The sequence below is a fragment of the Uloborus diversus genome, chromosome 6 (assembly GCF_026930045.1).
Source record: "Uloborus diversus isolate 005 chromosome 6, Udiv.v.3.1, whole genome shotgun sequence".
Classification (NCBI taxonomy): domain Eukaryota; kingdom Metazoa; phylum Arthropoda; class Arachnida; order Araneae; family Uloboridae; genus Uloborus; species Uloborus diversus.
This window is the reverse complement of record NC_072736.1, coordinates 84,285,569-84,312,846: the sequence shown is the minus strand read 5'-3', so window position 1 is coordinate 84,312,846 and position 27,278 is coordinate 84,285,569. Positions and strand designations below refer to the sequence as shown.

The following is a 27,278-nucleotide window of genomic DNA, read 5'->3' as shown; positions in this document are numbered from 1 at the left end:
TTCTACAAAAAGTGTTCCAAAACTTTAAAAAAAAAAAAAAAAAAAAATACTGAAAAACTATAATGATTGCTTAAACAGGGGTAGAAGCGATCGACTTTTAACACATACAGCGTTCATACACTTGTGGTTAAACAAAATTCCCCAACTTTTCCAGGTAATTTTTTAGAAAATTCCAGTTTACTCGCTTCATTCAAAATTAAGTTTAAATTACAATATTTTCAAAATAATTAAAATTATTTAGAGCAGCCATGCAAAAGAACTGAAACTTTTCCCCTTAGATTGAAAAAAAGAAGAAATCTTAGATTTTTTTTCTTTTTTTTTTCTCAAAATTTAAGTTTTTTTTAAACATTTTGATCAAAATTGTTTTCATTCATTCAAAACTTGTTGAAAACAAAGTACTTATTTTAGCATTTTTTTGATGCCACGTCTCATGTGTAATATTAAAGTTTTTGCTGTAATCACACAGCAATCTTATAGCATCCGCTTTTGGTTTACAATACCATATGTATGTTTATTTTCTTATTAGTATGCAACACAAAACATAGTGAGCAAAATACAAAGCTATTTTTCAGTATAAATATGATTAACTTGTTGCATAGATCGACACACCATATTATGCATAATAACGACAATCAACATCTGCCGATCATAGGCCAATGCCAATATATAATCATAAGTTTTTTTTTCTTTTGCATATTAAATCATGCTTACATTAAAATTTTTCTCTTCTAGAAAATAATTAATTTTTAAAAATTCATAATTTATTGCACACTTTATGTTTGTTTCATTAGTGTAAATTGAGATAAACATGCAATTCTCTTTTTGGAAATTTAAGTCTACTTCATCTTGCAAATGACCAAATATGGCGACTAAGTGAAAAATTTAAGATAATAAGTAGATTTTTGAATTTGTAGCACGAAAATAGTTTTAAATAATTAATAATCGTTAAAAAAAACTAAGACAAAATAGTCAGTTTTTAGCACATTCGAGACTAAATCAATAAGAATAAAAACAATTCTGAAGATAAAATTTTGCATTTTTCTAGAAAATAATTACGAATTATTCACAAAAAAAGCACATTTTGCATTGTTTTCAACAGTTTGCATTGCAATAAACATCCAATGCCGTTTTCGGAAACCCTGGCACTTAAAAAGTCTTGTGTACTTCCATCTTGGGGATGACCAAATATGGCGGCTACGCCAAAAATTAAGAAATAATCTTTTGAAGTTGTAGTATGAACACAATTAAAAAATAATAAATCTTCATGAAATTACAATTGAGTAGAAAAGTTTTTAGCACATTTGCGTTCAAGGCAATGAAGATAAAATTAAATTTTAAGAACAAAATTTTTCATTTTTCAAGAAAATTAGGTACATTTTCAAAAATTATATTAAAAAAAATTGTAGCACATTCTGCATTACTTTCATTAGTTTGCAGTGAAAGAAAACATCCAATTTTGCTTTGTTTTTGGAAACCTAGGCTTTTAAGCATCGTGTCTACTTCCAACATGTGAATGACCAAACATGGTGCCCACGTTTCACACGTTACTGAAAAAACTTTCCGGTCAAAAAACGATTTTCCTGACTGACTCTCCCACCCTCAGGCTTGTGATTTCAAAGCAGTAAATTGTCTTCCCCCTGTTGAGTTTGTGCATAATTCCTGTTCACAAGAGAAAATTTTTCCTTGGGAACTATTGAGGGCCAAAAATGGCGACTGTGAAAGTTTTTTCCGAGTTGCCACTTTTTTATTGCCAGCGTCATTTAACCTCAATAATTTAAATTTTTTTCAGGAAACATCAATAAAAACGAAGATTAGATCTCACAGCACAAAATTCTTTGGGAAAAAAATTGGAAAAAAAAATTTGGGTTGGGGGGGGGGTTGGGGGAATTGGAAAATTCCCTGACATTTTTAACTATATCATTTTCCCTGAAAATTCCAGGTTTTCCCGGAGCGTACGAACCCTGTAGGAGATTTTTTATAAGAAAATTTGGGACGCATATTAAGAATAATTTTGCTTGAAAAAAAAAAAAAAAAAAAACAATGCATAGTACATATTCTTTAATTATTCTAGCATTAATTATTAAAAATAGATTAAATTAATCATATACTACATACAGTTAAAAAACTCACTAGCATCAATAAGAGTTAGCGGAGCCTCTGTTTTTACTATACATATTTTTTTATGTTTAAGGCTAATTTTCATTCCTTCACTGCCTACATGAATCAGATTGAGCAGAATCTTTAAGGGCCATTAATTTATTGCTTTTTGAAGGCACACCAAGCTTTTCTCTTGCCTCTGATTGTTAAGCACCTTTTTGAGATTTTTCCATTACTTATTTAATTTTTTGTTTTAAATTATATATCTTGACAAAACAAAATCATTTCTCCTTGATAATATATGCACTAATTGCTTCCCAATCACCGCATCTTGATTAAACATACTCTTATGATAGCATCAAACCTTTAAGGACCTTTTTTGTCAGTATATTTTTGTTTATGAGAAAAAATATCTTTCAACTGATACTAGACTGCATGAAAGTGCTGAAATGACTTTCACTACTGAAAATCCCCCTTTAGAAAGCTGATCATTACTTGTCAGTGCAAAAAGTTTTCTAAAATGAATTAATTGACTTCCAAGAGAGTACTATCAACTCCCTTTTCCTCAAAAACTTTAACCTTATTTGTGTTCCCTCTGTTAGTTTGCCTCGAGATTTTCACTGTTAGTACTTAGGGCAAAGTATTGCCAAGATATTTTTCAGTGATATAGCTTTGGAAGATTTCTTTCTAAGATGGGGATACAAATTTCTGAAAAACCTATCTTTCAATGAAAAATTCTGCTAAAAATATAGGGTTACAATAATTTAAAACTAACTTTTGCAAGAAATTCAAATTTTGAATCCAGAGAGAGTTTATTCATCTTTTTTTTTTTACATAGTTACCCCTGCAGTATTTTATCGGCTAAATCTTCCTCATATTTTGCTTTTAGAGCTGATTCATTGACTAAGTGCTTGGATCAATAGTTTGGAGTGCTTCTCATAAAATAAGAATCACTGAAGTTTTCTCTTAAAACACTTTTTAAATATTGTCAAAACTACTCTAAATTTATAAAATTAAACTAGCAGCTGCCAGCAGAGATTCCTTTTTTTTTATATATACAAGTATTTTGTTTTTGAACAGTCTCAAATTATTTGTTGTCAAGCCTTCAAAGAAAGTGAATCAAGTGACAAGTTTTTTCAATGGTCATTTTCTATAAATATTTATGAGAACATAGGACACTTTAATAATTTTTTTTTTAAATATAGGAAATATTGGAGAATTTCTACCCCTGCATTTACAGACAAATACTTTCAAATAATTGATTTAAATCAAATTTACACTTTTAAAACATTTTTGGCAGACCAGTTTTCAACCTACTGCGATCCGGATGAAGACGGCGGTCTGCCAGTTGTCAACTGCTGGTCTAGTTGTTAATGGGCTGATTTTAAGGAAAACATGTTCTTCTGAGGGAATTTCCAACACAACATGTGTTAAAATGTCTGGTTTCCTTTTTCTTGTACAAGTGAAAGTTGTCATGAGTCCCCAAAGAAAGTCAGTTAGTTATAAGGTGACACTTCCTAGTTTCTGCAAAAAAAGTTCTTAACAATATATAAATTTATTTTTTGCTCTTACTGCAGAGGACTTTCCGAATCAGATTCATCAGTAGAATTCCTTTCCTTTTTAATAAATTGCTTAAAATCAATTTCTTTTTCGCACTGTATAGGTGATTCATGATTTTTTATCACTGTGCTTGGTAAGTTTAAACTTGGAATAGCATTTTGTTTCAATTTGCGCCTAGTAGTAGGATATCCTAAAAGAAATAAATACATAAATAAGTAAAGATACACTTTTTGGTTTATGATACATTCTATTTAACTAAGTCAAACTATAGAAAACAAATAATGATATTCACTTTATACCAACCATAAACTTGAATAAGCCCAACATATTGCATATGTGGTATGTCCGAAAAATATCCGACTTGCATTTATATCTTCGTGCCACATCACTCAGGCGACCTCTATGCTGCCATGCTTAGCACAGAAGTGGTATCTGCAGTCGAGCTCAAACTGAGACATTGCTTTTAAGAGTTTTATGTTGCCATTTATTTGATTCAGGTGCCATTTTCAGACTTTTTTTTAAATTCCTGGTTCTCAAATAACCACAAAACACTCAAAAAACCACTCTGTGACAATAACTCAATTTTATTAAAATGTCCAGAGATGACTTTTATGCTTAGCATGGAAGTATAAGATTTGAATGTAAGCGGTAGCTCCTAAGTTTCTCATATGCCTTAGATCACATGCAGCATGTAAGGGAATGTGGGGCGAAGTGAAATAATTAAGATGTCTCAGCTTTTTCAAAGTGATTGAATTGGAAATTTGGTTTGAAAATTACAATACTTAAAGAAAGAACAATATATTGCATACATAATAAATTGTGTCTTCAAAAAAAAAAAGTGGATATTTTATGGGGCAAATTGAAAAACGCAATTTTTTTCTAATGAAATATTTTTGAGGAAATGATGAGAAAATAAAAGAAGGAATGAGTAGGGAAAAGGTAAAACACTAAAATAATAAATACCTACATTAATAAATATACATGAATTTGGGAAATAAATGAGCAAATGAAATAACGAATGCATAGGTAAATAAATGAAGAAATAAGTGAATAACAAAAAGAAGAAATGTAAATAAATTAGTTAATAAATTAATAAGCAAGTTATTTAGTAAATGAAAGAGTCAATGGAATTAACTATTTCACTTTGCCCTGCATGCTCTGGACTAATTGTGCAAAATATTTAAAATACAAATAAGCTCAATATTAACTAAATAAATACTGTACAGAATATTGATAGGTCTCAATTAATATTTAAAATGTTAATAACAAGAACTTTATATTTTGATAATAATGACAAAAATGTTCAACTTACAACAAAATATTGCGATATGAGTACCATTTTTTTAATCATCATGCCTTGGTACAAAAAAAAAAAAAAAAAAAAAAAAAACATTTTTTGACATACATACTGTTTTTTTTTTTTTTTTTTTTTAAACTTTTGTATCATATTTTACGTGCAATGCAGTAGTTTTTAAGCATTCTCCCCCCTCCCCCATTTTAAAGTATTTTTCAGATTATCCATGATTTTTATCATAAATGGCACCCGCACGACCCAATTCTTTGGATAATAGGAACACTGAAATTATTCTAGATTTCCAAGAGGTTTGGAGATTAAAAATTATAATTTTCCCTGATATTTTGAGAAATTCTTAAAATACCCAGAGTTTTTCCAGAAATTAAAATTTCCCTGATTTCCAGGCTGTGTAACCATCCTGTTCTTACATTTAAAAATGGAAAAAGGGAGGGAAGCAGAAATTATTTAAAGAAATATTGCAATTAATATCCTAAATAAAGAAAGTACAGTTGCACTCTGCCTCCAAGTGATCATAGACGAAAATTCTTGGTTTAATCTTTTTGCCTTGACTTAAATTTCCTTTGCTACCTTTTCAGTTTTCGAATCTGGCATGGTTGGCAAATTTTAAGCAATAAATATTTTACTTTGGTAACCCTTTCCTATGTGTTGCTTTATGGTAACCTTATGTGTCTAGATATTTCACTATTTTTTTCTCCTACTAATCTTGAAAAGCTATGAATAAATTTTATAGATGTCGTGAGCAGTTACACTCGCGAAAAGGTAATGAAGTTTTGCACAAGAATTATTTTAATTTGTTTTTGCTCTAAATGCGCTTATATATGGATATTAATTCCTTTGCTTAATTTTAGAGTTTTATTGATGTGAGGTGACATTTACTATCCTTATAATTTATTTTGATAACTTCCATACCGCTCTTACTGCAAATTTTAGTGGAAAGATCTCAAATACTGGGATTCTTGGTAATTTTTTTATTTGTTGCTAAACTGTTGAATGCCAACGAGAGTGAACTAATGTAATTAAGAGTGCTAGAAATAATGTTAATTGGGAAAATTTTTGAAGATCGTGAGCTCAATTACTGTAATTTCATGTGAAAATTGTTAAAAAATACAATAAGAACTTTTGTAAATGATTTTCAAACAGGCAAACTAAAGACAGTCAACCTGTCTAATTTCAGAACAGTTTGATAATTGAGTTTCTTGGCAATTTTTTTGCAATTGATGACTAATTTATTGACCCCAGAGAGTATGCATTAACCTATTTCTGTGATGCTGTAGTAGCAGAAATAAATGATTACTGCCCAAAATTTAGTGATAGTGCCAAAATCTCAACTAGGGCTTATTTCACAGAAACTGGTCTGTCCCTCTTTAGCAAAAAAAAAAAAAAAATCCTCAAAAATTCATTTATTTCTCATTTGTCTATTATTTATAAGTATGGTATTTAATAAGAAAAGAGCCACTAACATCAGATAAAAAACATTTTTATGCTACATAAATAAGGAAATTGAGAACAGTGTGTTCATGGTTTAGAAAAGTCAATTTCCAGCCCAGTTTTCATTTCCTTCTCTACAAAATTACTTGAAAAATAAATATAACTATTGTTCTAACTTATGTTGACTTTCATTTTCATAACCAATCAAAGTGTTCAAAATTTCAATATCTAAACATGGATAAGTAGTACAAAATCCATATGAGTAAAAAATGTCACACAATACATACAAAAAAATTTCAACTGAAAATCCATGGAGTGTTGTGCCAAAAATCGATGGCATACAAAAAAAAATATGTGATACAAATGAAACTCATAGAAAATTAAAGTAATTTATGGCTGGTACAAGAAAAAAACAGCCAGATATTGTTATTAAAAATCATTGCCAGTTCTCTTATTTGACAAACTTAAAGTTTAACAAATTACCCGGAAATTGGTGTGCTGAACATATTTCTAGGAGAAGTGGTTATGTATTGCATAAGATGACATTGAAGTAGGTGTCATGGTAAATTCAGGAAGATATTGGATATGGCCAGATCATCTTGACATTCTATACCACAAATTTAATGGAGTTGTGAAGAAAAATTAGTCCTTCAGAAGTAGCAGGGTCTTGTGGGTAGTTCACATTTCAGGACATCCTTGATAATAGAAACTAGGGGCACTTTCATTTGTCTTTTTTTAAATTTTTTTTAAGTTTCTATTTTTGTATAAACTGTACAAAGATTGTTCAATTTCTTAACTTTTTCACATGTGCGAAGCGCATTTTGTAACTGATCGTAAGCTTCAAGATAAGTGTTTCAAGATACACATTAATTTAAGTATTATGAATATGAAATTGAATTAATTTATGTTATTCCTTCAAAATATGTAAAAAGTGCCTTTTGAAAATAATTCAGACAGTTTCAGTAAACATAACTAAGTGAAATGAGACAAGTGTAGTCTGAAATTTTAGAGCCTGTCACACACGTTACAACTGCTTTTTTGCATCCCCCCCTCTCAAAATCAAATACACCTTAAGATACATAAAAAATATAACACAAATCCTTAATATTATTGCAAAACGAAAGAATAGCAGTTTGCAACAGAATTCACAGACAAAGAATAATTGCACAACTTCATAACAAAGTGCAGTTTACAGGTGTCAAACACGTTACAAGGTTTATAAAATGCATGATTAATTATTCAAAACGGAGAATGAATTCTTTTGAATGATAATGTTTTATAAAAGGGTGTTGGGACTCAAAAAACTTATTTTATTCCTGAAAACACAAATGAATTTTGATGTTCAAGCCACCCATGAGGTCCACACAAAATGCCCGAAAAATCCAAAAAAACATGTATCACAAAAATTGGTTATTTTAACTTAACACATTCAAAATATGTTGCCAGCTCTTAAGAACGTAATAATCAAGTATTCATAATTTCTCCTGTTGCCAAAAATATAAATTATACACTGAAACTTAAGGAGAAAAAACTAAATTGGAGTTCCAACATCCTCCCACCTTTTGTGTTGCAGAAGATATACTTTCTGGCAATACAAAATAAAACAAATTATAAACATAACATGAAAAAAAAATATATCAAAGTTTTTTTTCTGTTCACAAGTTCAAACGTTTAACGGGAACTATTTGACGGCCACTTCGAGTTCTTTTTACTTCTTCGGGAACATTGAGATCACCTGGTTCCGGATCTGATTTTTCCGTAGGTTCCGGATTTGGTGTTTTTCTTCTTTCCTGATGATCTTGTCTGAAGTTGTCAGAAACACTAAATTCCAGAGGATAAATTCTTTGAACAGGTCTTATGATTTCTCCATTGGCCTGACTTGTAGTTTGACCACACGTTCAATACATTCTTTGCCGGGAAACAGTTCTATTACACGTGCAAAAGGCCAGTTCATACGTTTTGTGTTATCTGAGCCAACGAGTACTATGTCACCAAGAGCTAAGTTTTGTCGTTTAGAAGACAAATGTGGCTTTAGTATTAGTTCAGCTAAATATTCTTCTTGGAAGCGTCGTCATAACTGCTGACGTAATCCCTGAATATAGCGAATTTGCTTGTGTAGATGTTTTGAATCAACAATGTTCAAATCCAGTCTCATTCCCTTTTAAGTCTTGAAGTCTACAGGCTTAAGTACCTTCAATTCATTGGGATCATCAGACACGTACCTCAGTGGATGATTATTAACTACACTTTCGCACTCGCACTGCAATGTTGTAATTTCTTCGTAAGTAACGCAGGCACGTCCTAAACTCTTTTTTAGCTGCACCTTGATTGTGCGGATCATTCTTTCCCACCAGCAACCGTACCAAGGTGCAGCGGGTGGGTTGAAATGCTATTTTATTTCTTGTGCAGCACATTCAGCTTCTATTTCTTGCCAATTGACAGTTAGTAGAGCCTTTGATGTCCCCAAAAAATTAGTTCTACTATCTGTATACATAATGGAACACCTTCCTCTCCTAGCAAAAAACCTTTGCATGGCTTGCATGAATGCTTCAGTAGAGAGAGACGTCACTAATTCCATATGGATAGCGGGGTAGACCGAGCATGTAAAAACCACGATCCAAGATTTTGTTCCACCTTTCAAGTATAACGGGCCAGCCAAATCAGCTCCGGTTACCTCGAATGCAGCAACACAGTTAATTCTGTCATCAAGAAGTGGAGGTGTGACTGGTGTGATAGGTTTGGAAGATAACTTCTTGCAGATTACACATTTTACAAGCACTTCTCTGACTACTCTTCGGCCTTTAGGAATCCAAAAACGTTCGCGTATACTTGTCAAAGTAGTTTGCACTCCAGTATGCAGAAGAGTTTTATGAATATACTCAATCTTCCTTCTCGTAATGGGATGGTCGGGTAGAATTATACGTCTAACGAAATTCACCGGATCATCTGCGAGGACGAGTATTGATTTCACCTTTAGAATTTGCTTTTCTTCGTAAAATTGTATTGAGCGGCTGTACTTTTCACGCATGTCTGCTGGCCATTCTACTTGCACTATTCCCACTAGCGCATTCTCAACTTCTTTAATTTCTTCACATGACAACTCTCCTATTCGTTTAAGTGAATTTCTTCTGATATTGTTGCAAAATCTCAATATCCATCCAGTCATGCCCAATCTTAGAATAACTCGAAAAATATAAAAATTGATTACTAAATTTGTCTTTGAAGCAGGGTTGGCTTTTTGCCGGCAGAAACTGGTTTTTGCCCTGCCAGTGGCAGAAACTGGTTATAACCGGTAAAAACCGGCAGAAACTGGTAGAAACTGGCAAAAACTAGAAAATGTTTTTAATAGCTCTAATAATTACTTAATGACACGCAATTAAGTAAAATAAAAAATATAACCCCATTTCGTCATTTCAAAAACTTAATATAATAGTTATAAATAATTAGTGTAAAAATATGTTAAATAACAAGACTTACATTTCCAAAGCAAAGTAAAATGTATCATAGTTGAAATTGCTATGTGTTAGAAATTTTAGCCCTGTAATGTTGTAAGTAACAAATTTTTCAGTTTGTTTATAATTATTTTGTTTGCATTCGAGATAAAAAGTGTAATATATCAAATATTTAAATAAATACAGATTTTTTTTATTTCATTAAACTCGGAACTTGTCATTTTACACTTAATATAACTGAATAAAGCTATTCTCAAAGAGCTCCTGCTGCTGCAACTTACTGTGCTGATTTAGCGAAAAATGCAATAATAGAGCTTGAAACGAAATATGGCTGCAAAGTATTATCTTTAGTAACTGATAATGAACACAAGATGGAGTTAATGAGGAAAATTATTGAATAAGAAATGCCATCTGTTACAACTTATGGGTGTTCAGCTCATTACTTAAATCTTCTTGGACTGGATATCACACCAGATTCTCTTATTAAACATGTGGTTTCAGTCCAGAAATATTTCAGAAACCATCACAGGCAAGGAGCTTGGCTAAAGGAGTACCCAAAAGGTGTGAAACCACATTTACACCTTGTAATACACGGTGGAATAGCCAGGTGGACTGCTTAGAGTCATTTATGAAGAATTGCCCATATTATTTACAAATACTAGAAGAATATGAAGATGATATTCATGACAAAGGTATTGTTCAGATTATAAATAATCAGATGATTCACAAAGAAGTTAAACACTTGCTGCTGCAAATAAAACCTGCTACTATTGCGCTGGATTCAGTTCAAAAAGAGAACTGCTCAACTGCAGATGCTTGCGATGTTTGGATTCATTTAACAAAAGACGCTCTTATGTGTGCTTTTGAGAAGGAAGTGATGCACAGATTTAATCAAGCAGTTACTGATAACCATTTACTAGGCTATATGTTCCATCCAAAGTATTTGGGAGTAAATTTATCATGTAATCAAGAAGAAAGTGCCCGAACTTTACTCACAAATATTAACCCTGATTATGTATCTTATACCATAGTATTACAAAACAAATTGGCCCCTTTTCCTGAAACCTATTTTTCCAATCAAGTTATACAGGGTGGCGACAGATCAGGGAAATCAGGGAGATCAGGGAAAAGTCAGGGAACTTTATTAATCAGGGAAAAGTCAGGGAAATATCAGGGAAATTTGAAAAAATTACAAAAAATCAGGGAAAATTGATTTTGTGAAGAAAAAAAAAATTTTTTTTTCTTTGCAAAATTAAGTACTTTAATTCCCTACGCACTTTCCGCCAATTATCTGTTCAAAAAAAAAGTAAAATTAATGAGGTGCGATTATACACTGCCGCATATTTGTGCATCTTTTTTCCTCAAGTCAAAGTATTGAATCTTACTTATTAACCACAGGATGAACTTCCTAAGATTGCTTCTGTGTCTGTTAGGTTGTTTATGTTACCTAGCTTGAAATTTCCTTTTACGCTTTTAATGTTACGTAAAATAAACAACCATACAGGCAAAGAGGAAGCCTTCATTAATGCCTTAGCTCCTTTGCCTTTATTCCATTGTCTCGAAGTAATTAGCGTCTGTAATCACGATTTCAAGAAGAAATCTTTGGTTTTTGAATTAATGCTGATAAAAGCTTAAAAGTTATTACTTCTTCGCGTTTTTAATTTAATTGCTAAAATTGAACTAAACTTTGTTTTTTGCAGTTATACTATTTTTTGTCACCGCAGATTATAAAGGTTTTCTTTTCTTCAGGCTTAAGTGATTCTTTAATTTTATAACCAAGTTGTATTCTTCTTTTAAATATTTTGAAATTAACTAATTGCTTTTTTTTTCTTTTATTTCAAAGGTGTTTGTTACAAAAGCAATCTAAGATTTTTTTTCATTACATACTGTTAAAATCATTTGAAATAGAGTTAACTTGTGTGCTTAAGTAAATATCTTTTGTCGGATGTCTTGATGTCTTTTCGTTCATAAGCTCATTACTTTTTGCATTGAGAAAGGCGTTCCCTGAAACGCAGAAACATGTGTCTGCTGTAATCGGCAATTTGTGCTTTTTTGACGTTGTTTTTCTTACTTTAAATATCTTTATTTTTTTATTGTTAAAATGCTGTATTCATTCATTAAAACCTATATTCTTGATTAGAGAAAAGCTCCCTATGAATGGATGTCAAATGGTTTCATCTGTTTTGCATAAATATGTCAATTAGTTATATAAAAGTAACTACATTACTTCTATTTTTTCACTATTACTTGTTATTATTGCAACAATTATTATACAGTTTGGAAACTTAGTTCAAAATAATTTCAATTAATTTTTAGTTCTATCATAAATACACATGTTTTTGAGGGAAATTTTAATAGTTTCTTAAAATTCTTATGCTAAGTGGTTTCTGGAAGTAAAGTATTTTTGTTTTTAAATTTTCTCTGATCTTTCCATGTAGAAAAATTTAATATACTGTTTTGTAGGGTTTTTTCCAAAAAAATTGACTTGATATGTTTAATCATTTTATGAAAAAAGTAGCATCTTTTAAAAATATATCTTTAGTTCAACAACTTTACACAACTTAAAACATTTAAAATACTGCATTTTATACAAACATACAATGGATTTCAAGTAGAGCAAAGAAAAAAAACCATTATTATTGGTAACGTAAATCAGGGAAATTTGATGAACTTAATCAGGGAAATCAGGGAAAAGTCAGGGAACTTTTTTTCACAATTCCTGTCGCCACCCTGTTATAACAACTACGCCAGCTACCGCATGGTGGTTCAATTTGAAAAAATGTGCTATAGATGAAAGTTATGTGAATCTTGCTTGTTCTTTGCTGATAATGCCAGCTAGTTTTGCTGGGATTGAAAGAATCTTCTCAAATTTCTCCTTTGTGCACAACAAATTGAGAAATTGTTTAGGTTTAGAAACAGCGTCAAAACTTGTATTTTGTTACAGGCTGCTGCAGTGTGTAACCAATGTAAAATTTGATTTTGAATGGTGATAGTGTTGTAAATAAATTGTATTTGGGTTAATATTTAATTATTTTTCTTATACATTTTCTATTGTATGTCAGGAATTGCATTTATGTCATTTTTTGAGTTTCTGCCAGTTTCTGCCATAAATGTGGCAGAAAGGGTTTTTGCCATGCCGGTTTTAACCGGTTTCTACCAGTGGTTTTTACCGCCTCGGCAGAAACCTGCCAACCCTGCTTTGAAGTTTACATTTAAAGTGGTGATAACTGTCTTACGTCGTTCTAACATTGCTTCATCCGAAAGTATTATTTCAGAATGCGGTCAAAGTTCTGGTTTTTCACGTAACCACATTGGATCCTCCCACCATCGCCTTCGTAAGAGATTTGACCAATCACAAGAGCGTGAAGACAAGTCACAAGGATTGACTTATCCAGGTACAATTTCTATAATGCCTTCCAACTGCCATTGCTTGAATACAGCATCATAAGATTCGAAAGAACCATCTTTCAATAAACATTTTGCTACGGAATTTAATCTGGATTCAGCGATGTCGTAACTTTGGTACACAGGAGGGTGTCCAGCCAAGCAAGGCAAGGTTACTTCGTATCTATGTCCTCCTTTCTTGACAGTTTTACGGAATTGTATTAAGGTTTCTTCTTCCAACATTTTCTTAATTCTTCGTTCTGAAGGATCTTCTGTGCGGGTAGTTCTCAAAAGGTGGGAGCAAACACAGACTTCAACTTTAAAGCTTCAACACCAAATAACTTTCATTTTAATTAACTCTAAAATTTTTGAGGTAAATTATAATGCTGTATAGAGACAAGAATTGACATAAATTATGGAAAAAAAGCTCTTTAAATGCCCTTAAAAAATATTTTCTTTGCTAAATGGCACAATTTTGGACATACCAAAACGTTAACTGAGCAAATGTACCATTAAAAATTTTTTTTTTAAATTATTTCCATACATTTCAAAAAAAAATTAAAGGCATGAATCTTACACTGAATAATTTTTTGTTAATATTTTACACAAATAACAAAAGTAAAGACAGATTATTCACTTTGTAAACGATTTTAGAAAAAAGTAAGTTTGAAATTTGATGCATGTCCAAAAGTTACGATCTTTACAATGCTATTATTTGAGAACTAAGTATATGATGTTTTCGTTTTAAAGGTATTTATCGATCCTCAGAATCAGTTTTTAATTGTTTAAAAGTCACTTAAACATACATGTGAGATGTCCAAATGGCGTTACGATCTTGACGCCGATAGTTCTGTCCGTTTATTTATAATTTTTTTATAATCCACTGTTTTCTAACATCAATAAAAAAGATTATTATGATGTTATCTTCTTTAATCCATAGGTATTTTGCATAATTAATACGTTACACATTGAACAATACATAAATTACAGTAGAAACATGGCTGTTTATGATCGAACGAAAGCCATTTTGCGCGAAAATCGCCAAGCAAACCTCCGTTGGCGACAACATAGTATACGATAAACTAAAGGTTACCAGAGGGGGATTCTAGTTTGACAAATGTAGTTAATCGTCAGCTGCACCAGTTTTGGCGACTTTATCACCTGCACTAGCAAATTTTTTTTTTCCCGCCGCTTTTATTATTTTAGAATTTTTTTTTTCTCTTCTTTCTTTTGGAAACATAATTTAACAATCTCCAAATAGAAATACGAATTTCTTTTTTCAATAAATTTTTTTAGGCATCGTTTTAATTCTTATGACATTAGAAAATATATTCATTATTAAAACTGATGTCACTTTTTACATTCTTTCTTAAAGCATATTTTGTTTATTTTTCCTTTAAAAATATATATGTTGTATTTATTTGTCTCTATTTTTATTCCTTATTTGTCCCAAAAAATCAAACTACAAGTTTGTATAATTATTTCCATGAAGCTTTTTTCTACCTTTCATCAACTTCTTCAAAATCATTCCAAAACTTTATTATATGTAAAGAGCAGTATGTATAGCCATTCAAGTACTTCATTACTATCCTCTTTATCATTAAATTGCAAAATTCAAAAAGTAGTAAATAAAATTTTCATTGGAAAAGTTAAAAATCAGATTAACAGTTGTCAAAAATGGTGAAACTTACATTATGATGATGTCCAAAATCCGTTACCTACAGGACAACAATGTCCAAAATCTGTTACCTACAGACTGCTAATTTAATTTGCTAATTAACAATTTTTACAAATACCTGCTGTCTTTTCATGTTCATATATTGTGTTCTAGGTATGCATACTATAGAATAAAAGCAAAATTGATATCAAATTCAAAAATTTTTGAAATTGCTCAAAGTTAACTTTTTTGTTCCCACCTTTTGAGAACTGCCCATGCGCAAAGTTTCCAATTCCCAAATACGCAGAATTTCAAAGTTCTGCATACAAACGCTAACCATTCCATTAACCGAACTCTTCTTCTCACTTCCCAAAATGCTCCATCCTAACTTTGTTTCTAAGGCAGAAATACTAGACCTTAGTACTTCTATTCTTCCTGTCAAAATGTGTCCTAGCGCATCTGCTCCGATTAGTAGTTCTACGGGAGGGTTTTCTTCTCCAATTTCACTTAAGATAATGCCATGACTTTCTAATTCGGACAGTAGATTCTTGTCATGAACTCTAGGAATCGTTGTACAGATCTTTGGTTGATCTAATACTGATACTTGACATGAGAACCTTCTATCAAGTCTTTCCACTTGAATATAGTAACGGTAATGTTCAGGAGTTTGTTCTCCTCCGAACAATCCTTGAGAGAATACCTCTTTTCCTACAGGACTAAGCTTAAGCTCTCTAGCCAATCCCTCTTCTACGTAAGAACGGTGCGAATTGTCATCCACTAAGGCACGAACGTATTGGCTTCGTCCCTTGTTTTCCAGTCGTATAAAAAGTGTCTTTAAATAAATTGTTCCCATAGGAGATGGAACCGTAAAGAGTGCAGATGTTTTCTTCTCTTTAAACTCTATCTTAGGAGAAGTCTTTTAATTTACATTTGGAAGTTCAGGGCATGAAATTGGAAAATGTCTATTGGAGCAAATGACACAGCGCACGTTACTGCGGCACTGCCTAGCCATATGGCCGGCTTTCAAGCACACCAGACAAAGTCTCTTACGTATGACTGCTGCTTTCTTTTCCTTCACATTCATTGTTCTTGCCTTATCGCAATTTTGACTTGTGTGAGAGCTACCACAAAAAACACATTCAAATCTTCCTTGTGTGGAAGTAAGGGCAGAAGCTGAAGGAACTTCACAATCTATAGAACTCTCCGTTTCCCTTTTGGGTTTTACTTGCAATCCAAATCCTGATCTGGTCAAATTTATCATTTCTTCAACATTCACTTCCTGTCTTAAAAAAATCATAAGCTTCTCTAGAGACCTCCGACTACTTTCAGAAATTTCTTCACCTGCATTTTGTTTACTGAATACTCTATGTCTTTCCCAAGCCTTTAGAACTTCCTCGGGAAGACAAGACTCCACAACTAGTGACAAAAAATCTGCAAACTTTTCTTTGGATCTACCTAATATCTCTAAACATCGCAAGTGGGATTCTAGTTGATCGTGTAAAGTTGTTAAGTCCGTACATTTCCTTCCACTTATAGCATTTATCATAACCATCTTGAGTAATTCTCTGACGTAGACTTGAACTAGCAAATCTCTTCCAAACCTTTCCTTGAGTAACTCAATCGCTTTAGGGTAATTTAGAGCTGTAGGAGGAAAGCTCTGAACTAGACTTGCAGCTTGTGATCCAGGGATGATCGCCTGAATTAAGTACTGAAATTTGTCTTCAGATGGCATGTCTTCATCTTCATGGATTCTGGAAAATTGACTCTAAAATCCCAAAAAGGGTTTAATATCACCATCAAATTTTTGATTCTCCAGTTTAGGCAAACGATACTTCCGGTTATTTGGTGACTTAGCTGACAGTTCATCAGAATCGATTCTATTCAACAAATACTCTATCTTAGCCTTCAAAGATAAATATTGCTCTCGGTAAATTTCAGCTTCGGCAAATTCTTTTATGAAGTCTTTTTCGCTGTCGGCATTTTTTTTCTGTTTTGCCAAGCAATAAATCGTTAATTTTTTCCTGATTGGCTTCCAAATGTTCATATTTATCGCACAATTGTGAATTCACTTCTAGTAACCCACCTGCATCAATTTCCGTTTTCTTAATTTCCTCATTTATAACTTTCGTATGATTCGTAAAAGACATTTGCAAAATCTTGCGTTTCAATCTTGAAGCATCCATGACAACAATTCGTATATGCTCAAATGTAAAACTAAAACAAACCTTAATTTGTATTCTCAGTCCTGATTCTTGGACGCCAGTTGTTGAGATTCAAAAAACATATTTTATTCCTGAAAACACAAATGAATTTTGATGTTCAAGCCACCCATGAGGTCCACACAAGATGCCCGAAAAATCCAAAAAAAAAAACATGTATCACAAAAATTGGTTATTTTAACTTAACACATTCAAAATATGTTGCCAGCTCTTAAGAACTTAATAATAAAGTATTCATAGTTTCTCCTGTTGCCAAAAATATAAATTATACACTGAAACTTAAGGAGAAAAAACTAAATTGGAGTTCCAACAAAAGGTGTAACATTAGGTACTCTAGACAAATGCTTGATTATTTATTTTTTAGATCATAAATAATCATCAATACAATTAATTGAATCGAAATATTCTTTAGTTTTGGGGAAATGGATAGAAAATATGTAATTGCTTAAATAATTACATTGAATAAGCATTTAATATTATATTCTCTTTTATATTTGCATGAATCTTGCTAAGCCTTTTGAACAGTACATAAACCCAAAGTAAGCAAAGGAAAAATTTCCTTCGAGCATGCATTGTGTCAAAAACTTGATGCCAATTGAAAAAGATCGCCAGAGTACTAATTATCGAAATCTCCCCTTAGTTTTCCATGACCTTGCAGAAAAGCAGTAGATATCGTACTATACCTTTCAAAAAGTAATCCGAATCTTTAAAATGTTTGGAACACACAGTCATTCTGCGCGAAATTTGCTTTCCGATTCTGCAAGCTAAAGCCCACTTTTTACTTCGTAATTTTTCTCTATCATCTCGCCAAGGGAATTTATGAAAGCTTAAATAAGGATTCTTATAACCACTAGAATAGCACTGAGGTACACTACAGTACGTTCGGTCCATTCTGCCCTTTCCAAGTGAATGCTGCGGGAAATTCATGATCTAACAATTTTAAAGTCTCGTTCAAAAAGAAGACATATATATCACAAGTAGAAAGTATTTACCAACACTAACTCAAACCATATTTTGAGGGTTGCAGTTAATCAGCACCTGGCAAGCTAGGGTCGTGTTCGAATAGAACTACCGATTACCTAATCAGTTTGATGACGTCATTGTTGATATCTGCATGGATGTCTTTCCCTGCAGATAACGACGACGAACGAAACCTGCTTGTCTGCTACAAAGTTTTGCTAGACCCCTTTTACAAGATTCCCGCTTTCGGACATCGAACGGCAGACATGTGACGTCACAGGTCAGAGGGAAATCGTTGCTCATTTACACGAAGGCGGAAAGCGTATGCAAATTTCGTAACCGGTTCGGTGTTATGACAGGGCGTCTGCTCCTGTTTGTTTATATTTGTATCCGTTGAATCTTCTGTTATTTCCTACTATTTTTTTTTAATTGTTAAAGAATTGAAGTGTTTTCCGTAAATGTTGAAGGTTTATTTTTTAGAAAACATGTCTTGGATAGCGCTGATTTATTTTTTAATCTTTTTTTGAGCCACGCTAAAAAATAGAAGTAAAAAATTCTAAATTTTCCAAACAGTGCTTTCCCGTGTTTCGCGGGAATGGTTTACCACTGTTTTTTTTAAATCTGTGTGCATATTCAATACATAACATGTGCACAATTAAGCCAGGCTAAAAAAATAAATAGAAGATAATTCTGGGTTCATTGAACAAACATTCCCTCCCGCCCCCCCCCCTGAAATTCAAAGATTAATTTAAAAAAGAGAATGGTCTATGTTCTAGGATCTTATCACATCATGCTGCTGTTGTATGCATGAAAAAATGAAATTGCACAAGGATTTCATAAATAAAATAATTTTTAGAATACCAGGGGTAGAAGTGATCGACTTGTCACATATAGGACATTTTCCACAAAAAATATAGGACAAATATAGGACACATTATATGAATAGTTTCGCTATGAAAAAAGAAATAATACTTACATATTATTTATTTATTCTTATCAATGATTTTGTTTTAAAAAAAACCTTCAAACAAAATTATAACTTACACCTAAAATGACTTTCCTGTAGTTGAAAGAATAATTTTTGAAAAAAGTGTACTTTGTAGACAAAAAAAAGAACAAAGTGAAATTTATTGATAATTAACACAGCAACTCACAATTTTTGCAGGGATAGAAGTGTCACAAACATAGCTTCTATAAATAAATAAAAACCATCTTTGTGTTGAGAACTAACAGGAAATAACCAATGCTTTGTAGCACAAACATACAGATATTTTGTTCTATAAAATTCCACAAAAAGAAAAGATTGCAAAAAGACTATTATAACATTCCGATCAGAAAATGCACTGAACACAAAAATATACCCGCGAAAACAAAAACCAAAAAAAACCACGAAAACAAAACCAAAAAAAACCACGCTGGAAAACAAAACAAACTGCTGTTGCCAAACGCAAAATTCTAAAACAAACTTCAGAATTCGTTCTCGAAACTCCACCCACTACAGTGACGTCATATTGCTGTGACCAATGAGAGAAGATTCCTGTTGCAGGATTTAGTGAGTTGTGTTTTTTAATTTGAAATTCGTTACTTTCGACGAAAAATCCGAAGTCAGATAGTTTGTTTACTGTTGTTTTAAAGAAATAAATTGGATAAAAAACAGGAATATAGGAAATATAGGACATTTTCCAAAAATATAGGAAATATAGGACGATTTTCATACTTTTTTTGAAAATATAGGAAATATAGGATATATAGGACCACTTCGACCCCTGGAATACTGAAACACATACAGTTGAACCTTGATGTCTCGAACCTCCTTATCTCGAAACCCTTGATGTCTCGAAAAAACATTTTTCCCCTGCATTTTCTATAAAAACCCCTATGTATTTTCCATAGTTATCTCAAAATTTACTTTTCGAAACCCTTGATATGTCGAAATTTTTGCACAGAAGCAAGTTTCAGTTGTCGTTTTTCTTTGACAATTTTTGTAGTAAAACAAGTTTTAGGGAGCAGTTTTCATCTTTCTTCTTGGAAACTTTGTGATTAGGGGATTGAAGCAAGATAATAGGGAAGTGTTGGTATGAAAGGGGTGCTGTATTTTTCCCAGAGTTTAGAATCTTTGCGCATTTCTCTGGAACATGTTGTCCACTTGAGGAAAGGGGGTTGATTTTTCGCCAGTCAGTTTTCAAGTGAAAACGGAAAATGCGTTCCTCATTTCCATCATTCTGCTTTTTTAACTACTACAAAATGGCTGTTGAAAACTTTTTTGAATGTGGGGAGCTACTAGTTGAAGATAAGAATTTTTAAATTTTTAGGTGAAAAACAAAGTTGAAATTGTTGTTCATTTCAAAATCTCTTCCTGGTGCACAGGAAGAGATTTTGAAATGAACAACAATTATAAAATTTCAAATCTGGTAAAATATTGAAGACTACTTTATTGATCGTAATTCAAAGTGGTCTCATAGTACATATATAAATGCATATAAACTGCTAAATTCTTGTCCTTGCTCCAAAAATAACAAATTAACTAGTATAGAAATAAAACTGAGGCTAGAATGCTTTAACAACATGTTTTTATGTTTGTAAAATCAGTTAAAACGAACACCTATTATTATTATACATTTAAATAATTTTTTGACATGATAAATGTCATTCCCCTGTGTGTCCCTACCTCCACCTTAAAGCAAAATCAGCTCTAAAGATTCAGGAAGCCATGCATATTTGTACAGAAATTGTTGTTCAACCTCTTAACAAGTGTTATGCAATGTTGTAAAATAGAAAAATAAAAAAATTTCAAGGTTTGAACTATTTAAAAAAAAAATAGTAAAAAATGTCCTTTGATTTTTTGTCATTCCTCTGTCGAGGAATGTAATGAATGTTTCTCACACCTGGTAATAGTTGTATTAACTCATAATTTAATCTTTGAATTCTGGTCTCATCATAGAAATAATCTTAATTAGTTCTTTTTGAATAAATACACGGTGTCGAGTATTATTCGGGTGATCTCAAGTTAAATCTTGATAAGTATTTTTAATGACTGTCATTACCCTGTCTTTGATAATTCATTTAATTTTGTAATAATCGCTCAATGAATGATTGACTCTTGTTTGTATAGAGTTCCCCCCCCCCCTACTTTAAGTGACATTGATATTTGTTGTTTGCAGTTATGACAATATATAAAGTTAACTTTAATTTTTGTCATTCCCCTGTCGTCCTTCCCCTGTAAAATGTAAGGGAAACAAATAATCACAATAACTACTTTTTGGACACCACGACATTTTATCTTTTTCAATTTCATAAAAGTAGTGTTTCCTTTTCCCACATAAATTATAATATCGTCAGTAAAACGCATTATTTCCTCTTGAGTGTCATTCCCCTGGCACAGTGAATGCCATTCTTTGCCCTGTCCAAATTGCGCTGTTTAGGGAAAATGACCCATGTGTGTAATTGTGAGAGTTTCTAGTGCAATTTTTGTAAAACCTTGATAGCTCAAAAACTCGATATCTCGAATTTTTTTCCTGTCCCGAGAGATTTGAGATATCGAGGTTATACTGTATTTATTTACTTGCTTATTTTAATCAATTTCAAATATGAGGTTTTTGGCTTGTGCAAATTATTCTCATACAGTGATGTTCCCATCTATTTTTCTGAGGGTATACTCCCAGTAATCCATTACGCACAATATTTGTATGCGATTAAATCGTTGCCTCGGAGCAACAGTAGGATATCTTAGTATTATTTCGGGGATTAGATGTCTTAGTGTTGCTCTGAGGCAACGATATACGTAACATGTCTATATGGAAATTTTTGAAACTTGAAGGTATACGCTGTATGTCTAAAAAATATTTGAGAATATACGGCATACATAGAATATACCCTATGGGAACACCACTGTTCTCAGTGTGCAAAAGTTTTTCTTTCTGATAGCCGCTCGGAGAACAATAGTTGATAATTTTTGCTGTGTTATTGCTATTACATTTTCAGAACTCGATGAGGAGCATTTTTTCATTTAGTGATACCATGAAACCTGTGTATGTTGACCCCTTTATTTTCTTGAAACATCATTAAAAAGTGTTGAATTATATAATTCATAGTACAGCTCGAGTTCAATAATGAAAACTCTTAAGTATGGCCACCTCTTCTGTGTCCGCATTTTCACTGAACGAAGGGGTGGCTTCTCGGAGAGATTTCACTGTATAATAAAATGCTTGTAGTGATGTATCAAAATGTATATTTTTTTAGAACTGCTTTGCATGTTATTGTGGAATAATACTAACAGTGGTGTTGAAATATTTTTTCGGGGGGGGGGGGGGGGAGGCTACATTTAACACATGTGCAAATCTACGTGTATGCAGGCCCGCACCAAGCCTGATCGGTGCCATCGTGCAAATGTCTTTTTGAGCGCCTTTATGCATTAACGTTCGAGAAAATTCTAGTTAACTCCTGGGGTGAGGTTTTATGGACAAATGCAGTATTGAAAAAATACGTTTGACATTTATTTGATGTATCAAAAGGAAAGCAATGTATATATATTTCATTTTGGAACACAGTGTACGTTTTTACCTTTGAGCAGGAGTTAGATATCTCTTCATCTCGAAGTTGTTTCGAGTAAGGGTGGATGTAATTGAGGGGTGATCGGAATTGACTTTTGAACTATGGCTTTTTCTCTTGGAAACCTTGCATTGAGCTGTTGTTAAAAAAAAGATGGCCATTTTCAGTTAATCAAAGCATTTCCCCCCAACAATTTAAAAAAAAAAAGTCTTGGAATTTGATTGAAATAATTATTGCTTACTTTAGTCTGACAGGGTTCATACTCTATTTGGATGAAAAAATTCCAAGACTTTTTCATGATTTCAATGAAAATTTTCATGACCTTGTTACACGAAAAGAATGGCACTATTTAATCTCAAACTTACTAATTTTTGGGAATGAGCATTAACAAAACGTTACCTCAGCCTCATTGAAGCACTTACTCATAATGGAAAAAATATAAGTGTACACTTAAAAAACTAAACTATTCTTATTTGTCTTCATCATATAAATTTAAGTAACGTAAAAATGCAGTGAAACGAATATGATGATGCTTAAATATGTAACATTTTTTTTTATAAACAGGGAGAATGATATTGACTGGAACAAAGGTTGAATGAGTGAGTCATCACTAAGTTTCAATAAATGTGCTTCAAAAGTGGCCTTTTAGTGTCAACAGAGCATTTAATCATCCACGTAACTTGACAGTATTTTGAAATTTTAAAATGAAGCCGCATAGTTTAGTTCTTTAAGTTTCCAAACCAGATCTTTTTTGATTCATTACTGAATGGTTTTTTCAATCTTCTGATTTAAAAGTATACTTGTTTTGTTTACTTATTTGCACATTTTCAAGTGTATATAAATTAATAGGTTCAGAAATTCCAGAACATGTTAGATTCCTGACATTGAGCGTAGCAGTGGGTCGCATGGATTAGTTTTGCGAGCCGTATGCTGGGCACTACTCTTTTAGATTATTAGAATTCCTATTTTTCTGTATTCTATCGCCTGACTAAAGATCTTTATTTTCTAAACTTTTCAATAAATTAAGATAAACTCTCAAATTTAATAATAAAGTTCTTACGAGTGATGGAATCGAACTCGGATGCAATTGAACTGCCTTTTTTGAGTGGGCGTGGCAAAACAAAGAATGTGCAAGTTCGCTACTACAGAATATGAAACATAAGAAGTGTTGAAAATAACAGTTTATTCAAAATCAGTTATGTCCAAGCAGAAAAATCACATCGCAAAAAAAGGCAAGCAGCTGCGACAGAAGTGGATGCAATGAGATTTCAAAATTCAAGATATAGTTTTGGGATCGTTCAATTTTCCACTTTTAACAGCTTTTATGCGCTATAGTGTTAAATCACTCAAGATTTCTAATGCTCTTTTAGTTACTGTTACTTTCTCTTTGTCCAGGACATTTTTCCATGACTTGAAAGAAATTTCCATGACTTTCAATGAAAATTTCAATTTTCCATGACTTTTCCAGGTCTGAAATTCGCTTATTTTTTTTCCATGACTTTCCAGGATTTTCATGACCCGTACGAACCCTAGTCTGATAAGTACTTTTTTAAAAAATGGGAAATAGCTAATATGCAGCCGTTACACAAGAATACGGAACCGTTACAAGAGGCATTGAATTTAATATCTAAAACAAATATGTAGTCCTTCCAAAGTTTTTTTTTTAATACACAAATAGTAAAAGAAACAAAGGGAGAGGGGAGGGGAATTGAATAATTATGGTCAAGTCATTACTTTTCGGAACTAAAAAGTTACCTAAAATATTGTCCGAACACACATACTGTCCAATCAAGGATTGCATGGAATTTTTATACGTCCAGATAAGACGAATCTATGTGAATAAGGGGGAAAAGTAAAAATTTGATGCCCGTATTCCACTCATTTGAATGAGACTCTGCTTCTGCAAAAGCTGGCATCGATAAAAAACAATAGATTCGTCCATTTCCGGCTGTAAAACGGATGTTTGTCTTTCCATACAATCTGTAGCCAGACAGTAAATGTTACGCACATCTAAAAAATATACAAATGAGCAAACTACTTTTTATGTATGACAACACGAAGCAGAGGAATTACCACAAATTAAAAATCGCAAAAAGACGCCAAATTTTGCAAAGATCTGTTGTAAGTTATGGAGCTGTATAAGGAAAACTCCTTATGGGGCGTTCTCCCCATAGGTAGACGAATACCCTCTTATGTGTATTCCTAAGCATTGCACGACCTCTGCACAGTGGCGTAGCTAAGGTGGGACGGAGGGGTTGGTCCGCCCCGGGCAGCATTTTGCTGGGGGGTGGCAATTTCATGCTCTTGATGTGAAAAAAGTTCAACATTTGCCAATAGGGAAATCATGCTTCTGATCAATTACTGGAGGCAAAAAAAAACTTTTCGTTATAATATGAAACTAGCACTTGATTTTAAGAAAGTTACTCGGAAACTACCTTAGTAAAAAAAAAAAAAACTATTTTTTGAGGAAAGTTACAACAAGAGTAAGAAAAGAGAGGCCTGAAATGGTGGGCAATTAATTGCTCATCTTTGGGGTAGCATTATCTGTTTCTGAAATTGCTTTAACTGGTCACTTATTACAAAACTTTTATTCAGACCAGAATTAATTTTATGTTTACAGGGATAGAAGTGACATTTGCCAACAAAAATATAGGAAAATATAGGAATTTTCTGAAAAAAATATAGGAATTGGATAGAAAATATAGGAATTTTCTGAAAAAAATATAGGAATTCGATGGAAAATATAGGAATTTTTTGCAAACAATATAGGAATTTTTCGAAATAATATAGGAACATTTTGAAAATAAAAAAAAGAGGACATACAGGAATTTTTATAACAAGGCAGGCCAGTAGGACATTTTTTTTTCAAAATGCAATACAGTCGAACCTGTCTATCTCGAATTTTACGGCACATAAGAAAAATTCGAGATATAGAGGCTTCGAGATACAGAAGTTTTGAAAAAAGTTCTAAAAATAAGTAATTGGCGCAATGACTCGAAAGTAAAACTTTGGGAGCAATTTTACTAATCAACAATGTCCCCTTCCTCTCAGTTTCAGAATGGATTTAATTGCTGGAAAACTTGCTTTTTGTACATAAAGTTTTAATTCTGGAGGATTATGTGACTGCTAATATTAAGAAAAGTGCTTTCTGTCTCCAAATTCTAGTCAATAAAGATTGTTGTGGATGGAATTCAAGAAAGACACTTAAGTCGAAATTCGAGTTATGCAGGTTTTCAGAAAATTTCATTCAAGACAAACATGGGGGAAAACATTGAATTAATACTTTATGTGCAGGGAAAATGAAAAACTTCGACACAGAGAGGTTTTCGAGGTAGGCAGGTTCGAGATAAACAGGTTCGACTGCACTACTATTTGATTAAAAATATGTAATAACACTACCTGACATAAGTGCAATACATACGCATAAATAAGTCTAAAAATACAATTCTGCTTTGTTCTTAGAATTTTAAGCACTTAAGCATCTTGTCTGATTCCATCCCGTGAATGACCAAATATGGCGACTATGTTTCACACGTAGCTGCTGGTCTGGTAGCTTTCCGGTTGGAAAAAAAATGATAGCTCCAGATTTACCCTATTATGTTGTTTGTATATTTATTTTGTGAATGAGCTGCTTTTGAATGTGGAATTTTGTGAATGGGGCCGCTTTTACGATGCGTAAATTTGTGAAGGGGCCGCAAAGCGGACCCAATTTGTGTCTGGAACGACCCCAAAGTGTGCATGTCTTTCCGACTTCCTCAATTCTTTTAAAATCGAGAACAGCTTTGCGTATTCTTTTTTGAAAACTTGGCTGTGCGGCCTCTTCGGAGGCATTACTATTAAAATGAACGTTTAGTTGATACGCGAACTGCAGCATCTACATTCCACACAATTAAAATCAAAACAATCGAAGTTGAGATGAGCTATCCCGCAAGTAGCAATAATTGCAACCGTAGCCAAACGCAAAGTTCCGAAAAAAGAAAAAAAATCGTGTGTGTGGAGACCTGAAACGGTAAGTGGCCCGGAGAGCCCTTCCTAGAATGACATCATCAAAACCTACACAGCCCATGCGCCCATCATGATCGCCCAAGTTCATCGACGCCGAGTTCGAAAGTGAAGTTTTGAGGACTTGCGCAGGAGCTTCATGGGCTCAGAATTGAGCTGCAGAGACGAGCTGAAGTCAAACGCTGCTCCACTCAGGAAGAAACACGGTACAGGGCACTCAACACATTTTAGCTTTAGAAAAGGAAGGAGACCATTTTCAATTAAAAAGAGGACTAAAGAGGACCAGTTAGGATTAAAAAGATGACCTTGGGAGGACCATTCATTTAATTTCAAGGAAGCACCAAAAGGCAAATTAGCTGCCTGCTGCTAAATCCATGAAGATAATTTGTTAATTAACCATAATACTGAGATTTTTAATGATACAATTCCTTTATCTTCTGCACAACTGTTCTTTTTATCCATTGAATAATAATATTATTTACACAAACATTTGGATGGGAGGGGGGGGGGTTGCTGGTAGTCCCACAGAAGGATAGATGAAGCTGTGCTTCATCTTTCCTTAGTTTAAAATTATTTTTGTGTTTTTCTGTCTTGTAATGCTTCTTAATAGCATTATACCCTTCACAACCGATATGAATCTATCACACACCAAACAG

The 27,278-nt window shown here is 32.7% G+C and overlaps 1 protein-coding gene across 5 annotated transcripts in view; it reads right to left on the bottom strand.

Moving 5' to 3' along the window:
• LOC129224233 (eukaryotic translation initiation factor 3 subunit G-like) overlaps nucleotides 1-27,278 on the bottom strand; it is a 109,835-nt gene that overhangs the window by 28,087 nt on the left and 54,470 nt on the right. For 4 of the 5 annotated variants that reach the window (XR_008580682.1, XM_054858653.1, XM_054858654.1 and 1 more), the window contains exon 4: nucleotides 3,670-3,847. Coding sequence is in view for 4 of the 5 variants with exons in the window: in XM_054858653.1 (XP_054714628.1) it covers nucleotides 3,670-3,847 (178 nt within the window). In the remaining variant the exon portion in view is untranslated. Of the gene's footprint in view, nucleotides 1-3,669; nucleotides 3,848-17,795; nucleotides 18,095-27,278 lie in introns of those variants that run through there. The other variant, XM_054858655.1, reaches the window with a different exon arrangement.